General features: G+C 32.9%; 1 protein-coding gene across 3 annotated transcripts in view; it reads left to right on the forward strand.

Moving 5' to 3' along the window:
• The window catches only part of Trp1 (translocation protein 1), a 48,351-nt gene extending 46,355 nt beyond the window's left edge, over positions 1 to 1,996 (forward strand). For all 3 annotated transcript variants that reach the window (XM_067765179.1, XM_067765177.1, XM_067765178.1), the window contains exon 4: positions 1,826 to 1,996. In XM_067765179.1, coding sequence (XP_067621280.1) covers positions 1,826 to 1,916 — 91 coding nt within the window. In that variant the 3' untranslated portion in view covers positions 1,917 to 1,996. The remainder of the gene's footprint in view (positions 1 to 1,825) is intronic.
• Positions 1,997 to 15,067: the final 13,071 nt, after the last annotated feature.

The following is a 15,067-nucleotide window of genomic DNA, read 5'->3' on the forward strand; positions in this document are numbered from 1 at the left end:
TTCGAGATATCGCCATTAGGGTGGGCCAGGGGTGACTCTAGAATGTTTGTACGATATGGGTATCAAACGAAAGGTGTTACTGAGCATTTTAAGAGGGAGTGGACACTAGGTCTATAGGTGGACGCCTTTTCGAGATAGCGCCATTAGGGTGGGACAGGGGTGACTCTGGTATGTTTTTGTACGATATGGATATCAAATTAAAGGTATTAATGAGGGTTTTAAAAGCGAGTGGCCCTTAGATGTATATGTGAAGGCGTTCTCGCGATATCGACCAAAATGTGGACCAGGTGATCCAGAAAATCATCTGTCGGGTACTGCTAATTTATTTATATATGCAATACCACTAACAGTATTCCTGCCAAGATTCCAAGGGCTGTTGATTTCGCCTTGTAGAACTTTTTCATTTTCTTCTACTTAATATGGTAGGTGTCACACCCATTTTACAAAGTTTTTTCCAAAGTTATATTTTGCGTCAATAAACCAATCCAGTTACCATGTTTCATCCCTTTTTTCGTATTTGGTATAGAATTATGGCATTTTGTTCATTTTTCGTAATTTTCGATATCGATAAAGTGGGCGTGGTTATGGTCAGATTTCGCCCATTTTTTATACCAAGAAAAAGTGAGTTCAGGTAAGTACGTGGGCTAAGTTTAGTAAAGATATATCGGATTTTGCTCAAGTTATTGTGTTAACGGCCGAGCGGAAGGACAGACGGTGGACTGTGTATAAAAACTGGGCGTGGCTTCCACCGATTTCGCCCATTTTCACAGAGAACAGTTACCGTCATAGAATCTATGCTCCTACCAAATTTGAGAAGGATTGGTAAATTTTTGTTCGACTTATGGCAATAAAAGTATTCTAGACAAACTAAATGAAAATGGGCGGAGCCACGCCCATTTTGAAATTTTCTTTTATTTTTGTATTTTGTTGCATCATATCATTACTGGAGTTGAATTTTGACTTAATTTACTTATATACAGTAAAGATATTAAATTTTTTGTTAAAATTTGAATTTAAAAAAATTTTTTTTAAAAAGTGGGCGTGTTCTTCATCCAATTTTGATAATTTTTATTTAGCACATATAGAGTAATAGTAGTGACGTTCCTGCCAAATTTCATCATGATACCTTCAACGACTGCCAAATTACAGCTTGCAAAACTTTTAAATTACCTTCTTGTAAAAGTGGGCGGTGCCACGCCCATTGTCCAAAATCTTACTAATTTTCTATTCTGCGTCATAACGTCAACCCATCTACCAAGTTTCGTCGCTTTATCTATCTTTTGTAATGAATTATCGCCCTTTTTCGGTTTTTCGAAATTTTCGATATCGAAAAAGTGGGCGTGGTTATAGTCCGATATCGTTCATTTTAAATAGCGATCTGAGATGAGTGCTCAGGAACCTACATACCAAATTTCATCAAGATACCTCAAAATTTACTCAAGTTATCGTGTTAACGGACGGACGGACGGACGGACGGACGGACGGACGGACATGGCTCAATCAAATTTTTTTTCGATCCTGATTATTTTGATATATGGAAGTCTATATCTATCTCGATTCCTTTATATATGTACAACCAACCGTTATCCAATCAAACTTAATATACTCTGTGAGCTCTGCTCAACTGAGTATAAAAAAAAATGTATAAAAAAATAAATAGATATGTAGAATAAAAAAAAACAGATATAAATAGAAATGAGTAAAAAAAAAATAAAATAAATAAAAAGGATGAATTAGTAAAAATAGCAAACAACTGTAATATTAAAAAAACTTGAAAAAAAAAAATACAAAATTTTAATTAAGCAACTTTACCTTAATTTTGCAGCTCACACACTCCATCTGAATCTGAATCGGAAATCTCTGGCAAGGAGCAATTTGAAATAATTAGTTCGAGTGAAGTGCATAATGTTAATTAATACAATTTAAATGCAATATCATTTTTAATTATAGACAAGAAATACACACTATTAAGCTGATAAGCAAAATATCCAATTAATTTTTTTGTTTTTATTTTGCAAAAATGCAGGCACTTAAAAAAAAATTTAAAAAACTAGTAAAAAGTAAAAAAAACATTTCCGTTGCGAACTACTACATTATAATGTGTAGTCTTAAAACAATAGCTTAATTTGAAAATTGAGACGAAAACCCGTTAACAGCTATAGATAAATGCTGATAAAAAAAACCAGAAATGAGTTAATACTTTCGTAATAGAAATATTGCATTATTTTCTTAGCTGAAAAAAAAAATTCAATACCCATTTAAAAAGCTCAACAAACAATAGCTGATATCATGTCTATGCATTTTTTAATGGCTTAGTGCAAAAGTTTGCAAAACAATGAGTAACAATAACAATGGTTGCGCATTAGAGTGGTTTGAAAGAAAAAAATTATCTTTTTTTAGCATTGTGGTTTTTAAGCTTAGAAAAAATAACAAATTTGTTTCTCCTTTCAGTAAATACGCCCTTACAGTTTAAAGCTCGTTTCTTTAACTGCATTATTGAATGAAAAAAGGCATTGAAATTTTGTTTTTGAATAAAATTATTAAACTGTTTTTTATAAGCCGAAGATTACATCAACAAAAGAAGATTTTGTTTTCATTTCACTGCACCCGAATGCTTTGTAGAAGTAGTAAACTAAATATTTGTAGATAATTTTTTACATTCTAAATGTGAATTTCTATTGCATTTTTGTATGTTAAAAAACCTTTTTTGTAAGCATTTGCATTGTATTTACTCACAAACCCTAAATCTGCTAAATATTAGCGGACTATAAAAACTAATTTAAATTAGTGATATGCTATAATTGATTTCAAAGCCTTTGTGTAAGTCATAAATATTTGTGCTTTCAAATACCTAGTACGAAATTAGCAACGATGGAAGGGATGATAAGAAAAATTCTATTGGAAAATTTTGCAAGTAAAAAATAGATTATTTTCTTTTTGAAAATGATTTTAGTGTAAATTCTTAACACTTTTTATTAAAAATATTAAAAATTTTTTTTTTCAAATTAAAAAATTCAAGTACTTTCTTGAATGGCTTAATTTGTTTTATTTTTTTAATTAAAAAAATAAAGGCTTAGGCAATTTTCATATGTTTTTTGTTGGTTTCTTTTTGATGTTATTTTTATTCAGTTATTTTATTTTTAAATTTTTTTATTGTTAAATTTTTTTAATGTTAAATTTTTTATTTCTTTCAAACTAAAATATTTTAGTTGTTTTTAAGGCTCTAATTTTTCCGAATAAAATAGTTTTTATTTTTTTTTTTTGAATTTAAACAGTTTTGTTCAAGTAAAAAAAAAATTGGTGCTTACGCAATTAAAAAAAGGTGAAAAAATTGCTGTTATACCATTTTTCATACCTCAAATCTTAAAAAAAATAAAAAATGTAATGAAGCTTTTAAAAACCTTCATTTTTTAAACGGTTTTATTTTTTTCAGTTAAGTCAACTTAAAAACTGCTTTTCGAAGTTTTGAAAAAACGGAGTGCAATTAAAAAGTTTTTTATTTATTTATATATATTTAAATTTTTTATTGTATTATTCGTTTTATTGTGTTGATTTTCCGACAGTGTGACAAGGGATGACGGAAAATCCTTCCAATATACATATTTATTGTATAATTTTACCTTGAATCTCTTGAAATTGTGAAAAATATGTAAGTTTTAATACATTTTTTTTCATATTTAAAAATATACTTGACAACGATTCAAAATAAATTTCTTATGTAAGTTTTTGTTAAATATGAAAAAAACTAACCTTTTTAAAATTTTGAAAAATAATTAAATAATTGTTTTTTTAATCTGTGAAAGTTCTCTAGATTTCGATTTTGTTTTTCAAACAAAAAAGTTGAATGAAAAACTCGTAAAATGTTTTTTTTTAACTTATTTTTTTTTTAAACATATTTTTTTAACTTATGCATATATGACACTACTATATTTCTGCTTGGATTCCAAGATAAAAAAACTCACGAAACTTTATCGGAACTTCAAAACACAAAAACAATTTCTATCATGAAAAAGCGAGACCACTATTCCCCCAAAATTAATGAGTTTGACATGTTTTTGGTTATGTTTTACATTTATTTTTACATTAACATTTTTAACAATAAAAACAATGCAAATAACACGCGAAAATTATTTCGGTCTCTAATGGTTCACCTTTTTCACAAGAAAGTTGATTTTAATTGTGTTTTTATGCACCAAATTTTCTAACTAAAAACAAAATTTTCATATGTCAGAAAAAAATAAAGAAAAAACGGCCGAATGTCAAAAAACCTATCGAATTACAAACGGGCTCGTTTGTTTTTAATGAACTAGGTTGTATTTGTCTTGTATTTCGTTAGTTTTTTGAAATATAGTTTACACACTTATACCAGCACTGAAGCCGTATTAGGAGGGAGTGCGACAAAATATTGAAGATGAAATACAAGAAAAAATACACGAAAATAAAGTAGTGTCATAATAGGTCATGATTCAATTACTAGAGGTTTGTTCTTCAATGATGAAAGATCTTTGACACTCCCAACTTGAAAAATCTGGATGGGTTGCTTTTACGAAGTAAAGAAAACGGGGAATAATTCAATCCCCTTCAGTGAAATTGTAGTAGACAAGTATCTTTGGTAGATAATAGTAGTGATAAAAAATTTGTAAATGCCATAATTTTTTGGGAAAATAATTCATTTCCTACGAAATATTTCGTGAATTGATAAAGTTATGTTGGTTTGATCATTCTTTCAGAAATTGTGTGAACAATGCCGTACGTTAGAATTTTATTCAAAAATGCACTATCTCAAATTTTGTTTCCAAAACTCCCTACATGAGCATAAGTTCAATGCATTTTGTTATAAGAGGGAGTTAATGAAAAGCATTCTGAGATGAAGCGTTCTTCAATTTAACTCTAATATAGGGCGGTTTTGTGACAAATCCTGAATTGGGAAATTTTTGAAAAATATTTTGGGATAGCATGATTTTGAACAGGCAGCCGACATGGGGTGATACGCTACTCAGCAGCCGCAATGAACTGACAAAAACAATAGTAAAAGAAAATGGCTAATTGTCTTAGAACTTTGTATTCCTACCTTGATTTTGACAGAAGAGTTAAGCTTTTGTGCGGTCCTGCCGCTACACAGGGAGTATTCACCTTTTTATTCTGAAATTTCGGAAAGCTCTTTTCCGTTAAGTATTCATGGAAGCTTTCCGGACAAACCGTTAATTTAGAATATTCGGAATATGTTCATTTGATACTACCTCACGAGGTCCGAATATACATAATATTCCAAATATAAACAGATTCTCCTCTTAAATGGAGACGGATGTTCCGAACATACGGAATTAATAGATCAGAAGGTCGACTTTTAATACGCGCCCAAAAATATCGAGAGAAGTGTCAAAGACGCGTATTGACCTCGATAACAATAATTCGAGGGCGGAAATAAAAATTCTAGCTCGTTCAAAAGATATTTTCGAAAAACCGAAAATTACCCCGGGTTTCGTTGACGGCCTTCAGCCGAGCTTATAAAAAATTACCCTGGCCGCCCTTTGTACACAAAATCTTTTTCAGTGCACAAAAACATTACAACAAACACATGAAAATTGCTAACTTCAACTGCACATATCTCGGCACAGAGATACAATTTTTCTTTTCCGCCTTAGGATTATTGTCGTCGAGGTCACCTATCTCGATATTTTTGGACGCGTATTAGCAGTCCTGTTCTAGACTTTTACCTGAAAAAGTTAACATGCCCAATGAGTACATTTCGTTATGGCATCTCCATTATTTACTAATGACATTTTTACGTGAATCGATTTAATAGTCGAGGTTTTGACGTTGAACGATGAATTTTGAATTGGTTTAGGTTTCGTATGTTCTTAGGTTTACGAAAGTGCACGATACTTTGGTGTCCGTACTTTTCATAAAACCTATGTTCAGCCACACTAATAGATCATGGCATAGTTAATAAATTCATCATAAAATTAAAATAAATGTTCTAAGGAATTATGCAGTTAAGAACTTATCGGGTATTTGTAAACTGATTGCTTCCTATTTCTACTACTAATATTTTTCGAAAATTCGCAAAGAAACAACACAGTTAACGGTGGTCAATTCGATTTGGGAGTAAAATGGATGCAATTGTCAAAAAATGTGTCTGTCGAGCAAACCTCTTGTGATTGAATCATGATAATAGGTATTATTATTTTAAAATTTATTTTTTTAATGTACTTTGCAAAGGAAGGCAATATTTTACAAATTTTGTAAAAATTAAAATAACCTTTTATTTAAGTACACTACACAATACACAATTGTTGTAAGTGTGAATAGGGATAAAAGAAATGCATTTTTTATATTTGAATGCTTATTTGTCTATTTCTATATTTTTCAGATTTTTTGAATTTTAATATCTTTTTAGTTTAAACATTTTTAAAATGTTTGTGTATTTTTAATTTCTACTTTTTCTTTGGTTTTCTATTTAATTCAAAAATTTTTTTAATCTTCATATTCTTTTCTGCATCTATTTTTTAGTTTAAATAATTTTTTTTTATTTTGGTAATTTTTTTAAATTAAATTTGTTTTCAAAAAGTTTTGTAGGTTTTTCTTAAATATTTAGCAATTTATTCATTTTTAAAATTTTTTAAATTTGTAACTAAAACTTCCCGTTAGAATTACAAGATGTAAGTGACACATTTTTACATGAAATATAGGTATGCATGTATGTACTATGAACGACGATTTTCTGGGTTTTTTGCCTCTCGGGATTTTCGGTATCTGAAAGTTCAGCCCCGGGACCCCGATATTGTCCCGAACTCTAGTCCGTATAGATTTTTATGGTTTTTGACAAATATTTGCAACACATTGACGAATTTGGCAAACTCAGTAAATTCAATAGACGACTTCTCAGAAGTAAAAAAAGATAAAACCTTGATAATGAAGAGCGAGAGTGCTACTTTCAGGGTAAATTATGATCACAAAAACAGTATAAGTGGCATGACCTCAAATGTATCTTACTAAAAGGAAAAAAATAACGATCTCGGAATCGTCATCCCTAGTATGTACGTGTGTACGTATATTCAGCAATTTAAACTCTTTAATTTCTTCGTATTATTTTAGGTTTTAACGTTTTTTTCCATTTATTATTATTTTTTTAATTTACACTTTTTTTTTGTTTTATAATATTTTTTTTTAATTTAAGTATCTTTTTGATTCAGAGAACGTTTAAAACGTTAAAGAGTTATATTTTTTTTTAAAGTTATATGTTAAATAAAAAAACATATCTTTACTTCCTTTATATTACGTTCGTTTGCTTTATATATAAATATGTACATTGTAATTGTTTTTTTAGTGCTTATACTTTTATTCGATAAAAAATAGTTATATTCATAATTACATAAAAGTAATTTTTCTTGATATTGAATTAGATTTTAAAAAATTTTTTTTTTTTTATACTTAATATATTATGGTTTTTAAGTGAGTAAGTTTTTTAAAAATTTAAATTCATTTTTTTGAAAAGTGATAGTTCTAATTTTTTTCCAACAAAATATATACATACATACCTAATTATATAAAAAAATATTTTTCTTTTTCTTAAAATGTTAACTTTCAACTGTAAACTTTTAATTTACAATTTGTTTGATTTTTTATAGAACTTTTTTTGTTATATTACTTTTTTGTTTTATTATAATTTTTTAGTTCATTATTGTTTATTGTTTTATCATTCTTTTTTGTTTCATTATTATTTTTTTATTATTTTATTATTATTTTTTGTTTTATAATTTTCTTTGTTTTATTATTTTTTTGTTTTATTATTTAATTTTGTTTTATTATATAATTTTGTTTTATTATTTTTTTTTTTTTGTTTTGCTACTATTTTTTGTTTTAGGTCTTTTTTGTTTTATATTTTTTTTTATTATTTCACTAGTGTTTTATTACTTTTTACGTTTTATTATTTTTTTGTTTTATTATTATTTTTGTATATTTTTTTGTATTATTATTATTTTTTGTTTTATTACGTTTTAATATATAGTGTTTGCATAGATGACACTTATGTTACAAAAAATAACTTTAAATTATTTGTTTTACAATTTTGGGTAATTTTTTTTTAAATTAAAGTGAAGTAACATTTGAAAAAGAATTTATAAAACTGTTTCCCTCCTTAGCACTAAATTTCATATTTTTTTGTCTGGTATACTATAAAGCAAAGTATAAATTTAAGGTCACGCTATTTAAGTTTACACCAAATTTTTTAGGGTTTTAAAACTAAAAACAAAACGAGGAAATTTATTAGATTGTTTAGCTACATTTACTACTAAAAGTGTATAGCAAGAGTTTATTTAATATATGTATATAAAAGTATATATCTAACTAATACTTATTTTCAGAAAACAAAAATCTATAAAATATACATACATACATATATATAAATTATGTTATATCTTTATGATTCGTGTAAATCATTCGATTACATATTTTAATTTGGAAAGCAAAATGCAAAAAAAATAAACGAAGAAAGCAACTATAAAAACTATTAAACTCAAAAGTTTATTTCCATTTACTAAAAGTAGTGTTTAATGAATTTTGCAGAGAAGGCATGGAAACGAAATATTGATAAAAAATAAAATTACATTATTGTAAAAAAAACTTGCTTTACGTTTATTAAATATGCGATGTAAGAATGTTTAGCTTCAGAATTTCTTTTAAAACTTCCAAGTGGTTGAAGAATAATTTGTTCCAAAACTTGGTCTAACTCAATTTGATTTTCATGTGAGATAAGATGTTTCTGAGCGAAACTTCGGGATAGGGATTTTCTGAACCGAATTCATCATAGATGGATATCTTTTAAGAGCTGGCTTTTGCTATACCAGCATAGTTTTTGAAGAGCATCAGTGCTATCCTTAAATTCGTCGTATGCTACATTACCAGTCCCTTTATTTTGTCATTAAAGTAATTTCCAACGGGATGAAGCAGCACCTAACGCCTTGCTGAACTTGACGTATCGACAGCTGAGTGGAAGATCACCCAATCTTGGTGAACCAGTTCGAAAACGGCATGTCTTACAAAAACGGTATGTCCTTCATCGATATCTGAGTTATGACGGACTTCCAAACAGGCCTCAAGCTCATCAAACTTACTACTTATTTCCAAAGAGTCAGCAAAATGATTTATTTGCTGCTCTGAGGAAAGTACGGATATCAATGAATTTGACATACAAAAATTGTTTAACTTGACCTTATAATAGATTCCAATTTTATCTCCGTTTTAAAATAGACTCGAATAAGAGATGCTCGGAATCAAAACATTCTGCATCATTGCCGGCTGTTATCGGAAGCTAGCTTGGTGCACATAGTCACTATTCTATTTTCGGAGACCAGAGTCCTTTGGTAGTGGAATCCTTTGAGAAATAAAAATCTTCGTTATCCAACACTAATACAAAAACGGCCTCACCTTATCCCACACATCGTCAGGATCATGAAAGATAGTTTGGCGATGGCCTACATACCTAGGCAAATGGCACAAGCAAAGTCTTTCAGATCAATAAGTCTAACCTCCGTTGTCTTCAATGTAATGGAAAAGAAATACACCACGAGATCAGGTCGAACGCCCTAAAAGCTAACCCCAAAATTCAGAGGGCCCTCTAGTTCGAGGAGACACTGCTCTGCGCTTTTCTGACTTGGAACGAGCATTCGACAATACGTCTCACAAAAGCGCAAATAAAGTACTGCAGAGAAAAGGAAGGACGATATACTTCTTACGAAAATCGCTGACGCCCAGGTAGGGAACAGCTCAGTTTAGGTCAATACAAATAAGGGATGTCCCCAAGTAGGGGTTCTCTCACCCCTTCTGTGGAGCGTAGTAGGAGATGAACTCCTGGAAGACAATGATATCAGATGATAGCTAAGGTTACGCGAATGATATAGCAATTATTGCAAGGAGTAAATTCGAGAGCACGCTACGTAATAACATGCCAAGAGAATTAAACTTAACAAAGATATGATGGTGCATCGGTATGGGGCTTAACATCAACCCAACAAAGACGGCCAACACCCTTAGAGCGTGACCAACACATAGATGGCTTAGCACTGGAATGTGGAACCAAAGTTAAGTACTTGTATGTATGTATGATGATGAGCCAACACCGCCCAGGGGCTTAAGGAGTCACCGCCGTAAGCACTATGAGGAAATACGGCACCTGAGAACACAGCGGTATGAAGCCAAAAAACATAAACGGGTCCTTGGTGAACTCCATAAACAGGCGTCGGACCTCTATGTCAGGAATTGCCCGATGAATCCAGTACTCAAAGAACAATACCCTAAACTTGCAGAAGAGGAACGCACACTCCCTAGGGAAACGTGAGTCACTCTAGCCCAACTTCGATCTGGATACTGTAACAGTTTAAACTCTTACCTATCCAGAATCAACCCCGACATACAAAATGTATGCCCCACATAACACCAGCCATCTCTTCAATTGTAATGTGGAACCAACGCCTCTAATACTATGGCGCATATGTTGCTGGAAGAGAGAAAGAAGAAGATCAGCGCAATACGCCAGGCCTAAGACAATCTAAGTTACTTATGGGAGGAATAGTACAAATCGCTATTGGGCAATCATAAACTTAAACAAAAAATTACATAAGAATTCTAACAAGTATTCGTATAGGATATTACAGACTCATCAGCCTGATACTTGACGTTTCTGTGATGGATCAGCGGAGACGGCTGAAAATATCTTCCTGAAATGCGACGCAATCTCAAGGCGTAGGGCTAAGTTTTCGGACTCTCCCTGGCCATATTGGAATTGGATGAGCTGCTGATGAGGAAATGAGGACACAAAAACGCCATGGTGCAGATGTGTTATAAGAATTTAATTCCTTCTACATACAAAGAAATTAATCAAAAATATTGCATTGTATGAAAACAGCATAGAGTAGGAGTAGAGCGCTTGGTCCCAAAAGCTCTCAGGAAGGTTGGTTATGACAGTGGTTCCACCTGGTTTCACCCTTCTTCCTCAACGATCAAAGGGATTTGAAGATTTGCACTTACACAATTATCTAACCCTATTATATACTAGTTTGAAAAAGCTTGAAACGGAGATGCACAAAATCAAGATTTCTGTCAACTGCTGTCCCTTATCGGGCACCAGCAGGTTGTGAGAATGAGTTAGAACTATACAAAAACATGGCATAACCTATGTTACGGTGTACGATTTCAATTTTACCTTGATGCAAAGAAATTAATTTAAAAAACTATGATTGCTGGAGAAAAGAGTTGAAGGTTGAATTGGCTGGTCCGTAAGGACCTCACCTAGACTGAATGAGTACATAGTGTTATGTGAAGAAGAGAGTATCTTCATGTAATCTCTCAGTTAATGAAACGTGGCACTAAGGAAGCACAAATATAATCTCAAAAAAAATTATTTTTATTTATTTAAAAATCTATATTTTACAATTCATCTCTAAACTTGTCCTCTATTTTTTGTTGGTCAATTAAACGATTGAGAAATCCAATGCATTTATTTGGAAAGAAGAAGGAAAATATAATAAAAATACCGGCAACCTGTGAAGTAGAAAACAAAAATTGTATGCCTTAATTTTTTTTGCAAATCTCTTTTATTATTATATTTATTTTACAAAAAAAAAAATGTATTAAATTTCGATATTAAATAAATTTATGTATGAAACTCATTCTCACAACTCACCACAATTATTATTTTTGCTAAGCAATAAATGAACCAGAAGAAAATGCTACTCAAAGAAGCAAGAAATGCCGAGAATGGGTTGTTAAATATATTTTGTGCTTTCAAGGTTTTAAGCACTTCCTTGTCCTCTTCACTATCCTCATCATAATTATCATCATCCAATCTATTGTTAATAAATTTCATTATTTATGTATTTTTGAAATTTTTTGTTGTCTGCAATTAAAAATGAAGCCGCGCTCAAAAATATTTACAAAAGTAATTATCATTCATCATAATAATCATTATGACTTTAAGTGCCCTTGCTTAATTAACCTACTTGCGACAGCGATCTTAGCCGTTTCGTAATAAGTCACTCTAGCTAATCCTGTTTCTCTATAACTGACGCCAATTGGGAGCACCGAGGGAGGTCAAGCCTTCCTTCACCTGCCTGTCCCACTCAGTGGAGGTCTAGCTATTTCTCTACTTCCAAACTGTGCTGTCGACTGAAACACTTTCTTGGTCGAAGCGCCTTCGAGCATTCGCATTCCAGCAAAGCCTTCGGGTTTTTATTTGCTGCATTATCTTCATATCTGAATAAAGCTCATACAGCTTATCATTATACATCCTCCAATACTCGCCGTCGACATCACGGACAGGATCACAAATCTTCCCAAGAACTTTTCTCTCGAACGCTCCAAGAGCCATCTCATCCTCTCTCGCTACCGTCCGTGATTTCGAACCATACATTAGAACAGGTATGATGAGCGACTTGTAGAGCGTGACTTTTCTCCGTCGAAAGAGCAATTTACCTTTCACTTGCCTACTAAGTCCAAAGTAGCACATGTTGGTAAGAGTTGTTCTCCGTTCGATTTTTAAGTAAGCTGTGATTGTCATGCAGATTCTCAAATAGATGAAATCCTTCACAGTCTCGAATTTATATCCGTCAGCAGTGACGTGGCTGACAAAGCGCGAATGCGCCGATTATTTCTTGGATGACAATAAGTACTTCGTCTAGTCCTCATTTACCGCAAGACCTACTTTTTTGCCTCTTTATCTAATCCAGAGAAGGTAGAATTCATGGTGCGCTTGTCAAGGCCAGTAATATCAATATCATCAGCATACGCTGGTAAATGCACGCTCTTATAATAGATTGTATAATCAGGATTTAGTTCGGCTGCTAGAGCTATCTTCTTCAGTATTATGTTAAAGACATCGCGCGAAATTATAAAACCTTGTCTGAAGCCCCGTTTGGTTTCGAATGGCTCGGAGAGGTCCTTCCCAATTCTGATTGAGCTGATAGTGTTGCTCAAAGTCATTTGGCAGAGCCTTATCTACTTTGCAGGGAGCTTAAATTCAGACAAAGCAGCATACAAGTGTATTCTTTTCCGAAGGCCGCTTTGAAGTCAACAAAAAGATGGTGGTTGTGATTTCCTTCTCGTAAGTATTCCCAGGATCAAGCGCATCGTGAAGATCTGATCTATAGTAGATTTACCAGGTCGAAAGCCGCACTGATAAGGTCCAATCAGTTCGTTGACTACGGGATTCAATCTTTCGCACAGTATGCTAGTGCAATACTACGTATATCATACTTATAAAAAGTATTTCAAATTGAAAATTCGGCGGGAATTCAATTCTGTCAAACCTTGGGCCGAAATTCACGAGTTAAGATTATTCCGTTGAAATTTGGTTCTACGGATCGGAGAGACTTACAGTTTTTTGTCAAGAAAATCGTATTCTGTGAGAAGCTTTCTTTCTGTTGAGCATAAAACATTCATAAACTTTAAGGCCCCACCCAAAAACCGCGACCAATCGCGAACTGCTTTCGAAAATTCCTAACGGAGGCCTCAGGAAACTGACAGATTTAACGGGTTGGATCCTAAGGTTACTACTAGAGGCATTGAGTTCACATTAAAAGATGGTTTGGGTCATACACACACACATTGCAAGCAGGACATACATCGCGTATGCCGGGGACGATTATGAGTAAGCAAGAGTTTAAAATGTTACAGTATCCAGATTGAAGTTAAGCCAGAGTATAGCCTTCTGCAAGCATAGTGTTTAGGCAGGATGCCTAACTTTTCCGCATCTGATTGCGATCCCCCCAATGCAACTCTGCAAATCGATACTCGACACTCGACTTAACTTATAACCACCCACACCATCACCCTCATGCATGTGCATGCATGTACATGCACGTGTATGTGTGTTTTTTGTCAGCACTCATGCAGATGCATGTCGGGGTTGATGTGTGGGTGCTTTTCCCCTCCAAAACGGAGGATTTTGCGGGTCAACGGTTGTAGCTTGCTATACAACCGGCCTCTTGGTTTTCAACAGCCGTACAGCTCACATCTGCCGCCAGCGATCTCTGCCGTTTTATATTCAGGTAATATTGTACCCTAGTTATTTATATTTACTGAATAAAGTTCATCTATTATAACGAGAAATTCTCGTCTTCTCTTATCTTTTTGCGCATACTCCCGCTTATTGAGATCGACTCCGGTGCGCCCACCTACTCAGGATCAGACGCACCCCGGCCGAACACATAGAGTATGGGACTCTAAGAATGGTGCTTACCGGCTGGGACTCGGGAAAGGAATATATAAACCGAGTGTGATCAAGGGCCTTTGCATGAATTTGTAGATTAAACGATTGTGTTCTAAGATGCCAAACCTCTTCATTGTAATCAATTATTTACCTGTCTGCAGTTGTTTGTTTGGATACACAGTGTTTTGGCAATGCCATCGACGTGAAAGTCCAATAGATGTAACATCTACTACCTCCACGAATAAGGTCGCTATGGACCTGTCCGCTGGTAAGTTAGAGCCTCACACAGATTGAAGGAGACCACAGTATTACCAGAAGTTTTCTTAACAACCAAATTATAAAATCCTATCAAAAAGCAGGACCTCTATAATGAAATAAGTCCGTCCTCTTGGTAGATACTAAAAGGTTTCTAGACCCATGTGACTTGCTGTTCTAGATAGCTGTGTCATTCCTAACAGCTGGAGTCTTAGCCTGGTGAGCTGACGGCACGAGCATAAACTATGGTCTATAGTTTCCTCTTACAACCCATACTTCCAACATCTGCTATGACAGACTAGGCCTAATTTAAAAGCACGTGACGCCAGTAGGCAATGTCCAGTCAGAATACCCATCATTCAACTAGAGTCGCCTCTCTTCAATTGATAAGATTAATATTGTTTCCTTAAGGTTGAAAACCTTTACATGGTTGGGTTTTTCATTAAGTTTAAAGCACCAGAGGCGATGGAAAAGACAATTAAGTTAATCTTCAACTTCTGAGTTCATCAGTAATATCTTCTATGGAAGCCCGTTGACATTATTTTGCAGAAGACTTGTTAGGTAAGGCTGAACTGGCTGGTAAATAAGGTCCTCACATATACTGAA

The sequence above is a fragment of the Eurosta solidaginis genome, chromosome 2 (assembly GCF_040869045.1).
Source record: "Eurosta solidaginis isolate ZX-2024a chromosome 2, ASM4086904v1, whole genome shotgun sequence".
Classification (NCBI taxonomy): Eukaryota; Metazoa; Arthropoda; class Insecta; order Diptera; family Tephritidae; genus Eurosta; species Eurosta solidaginis.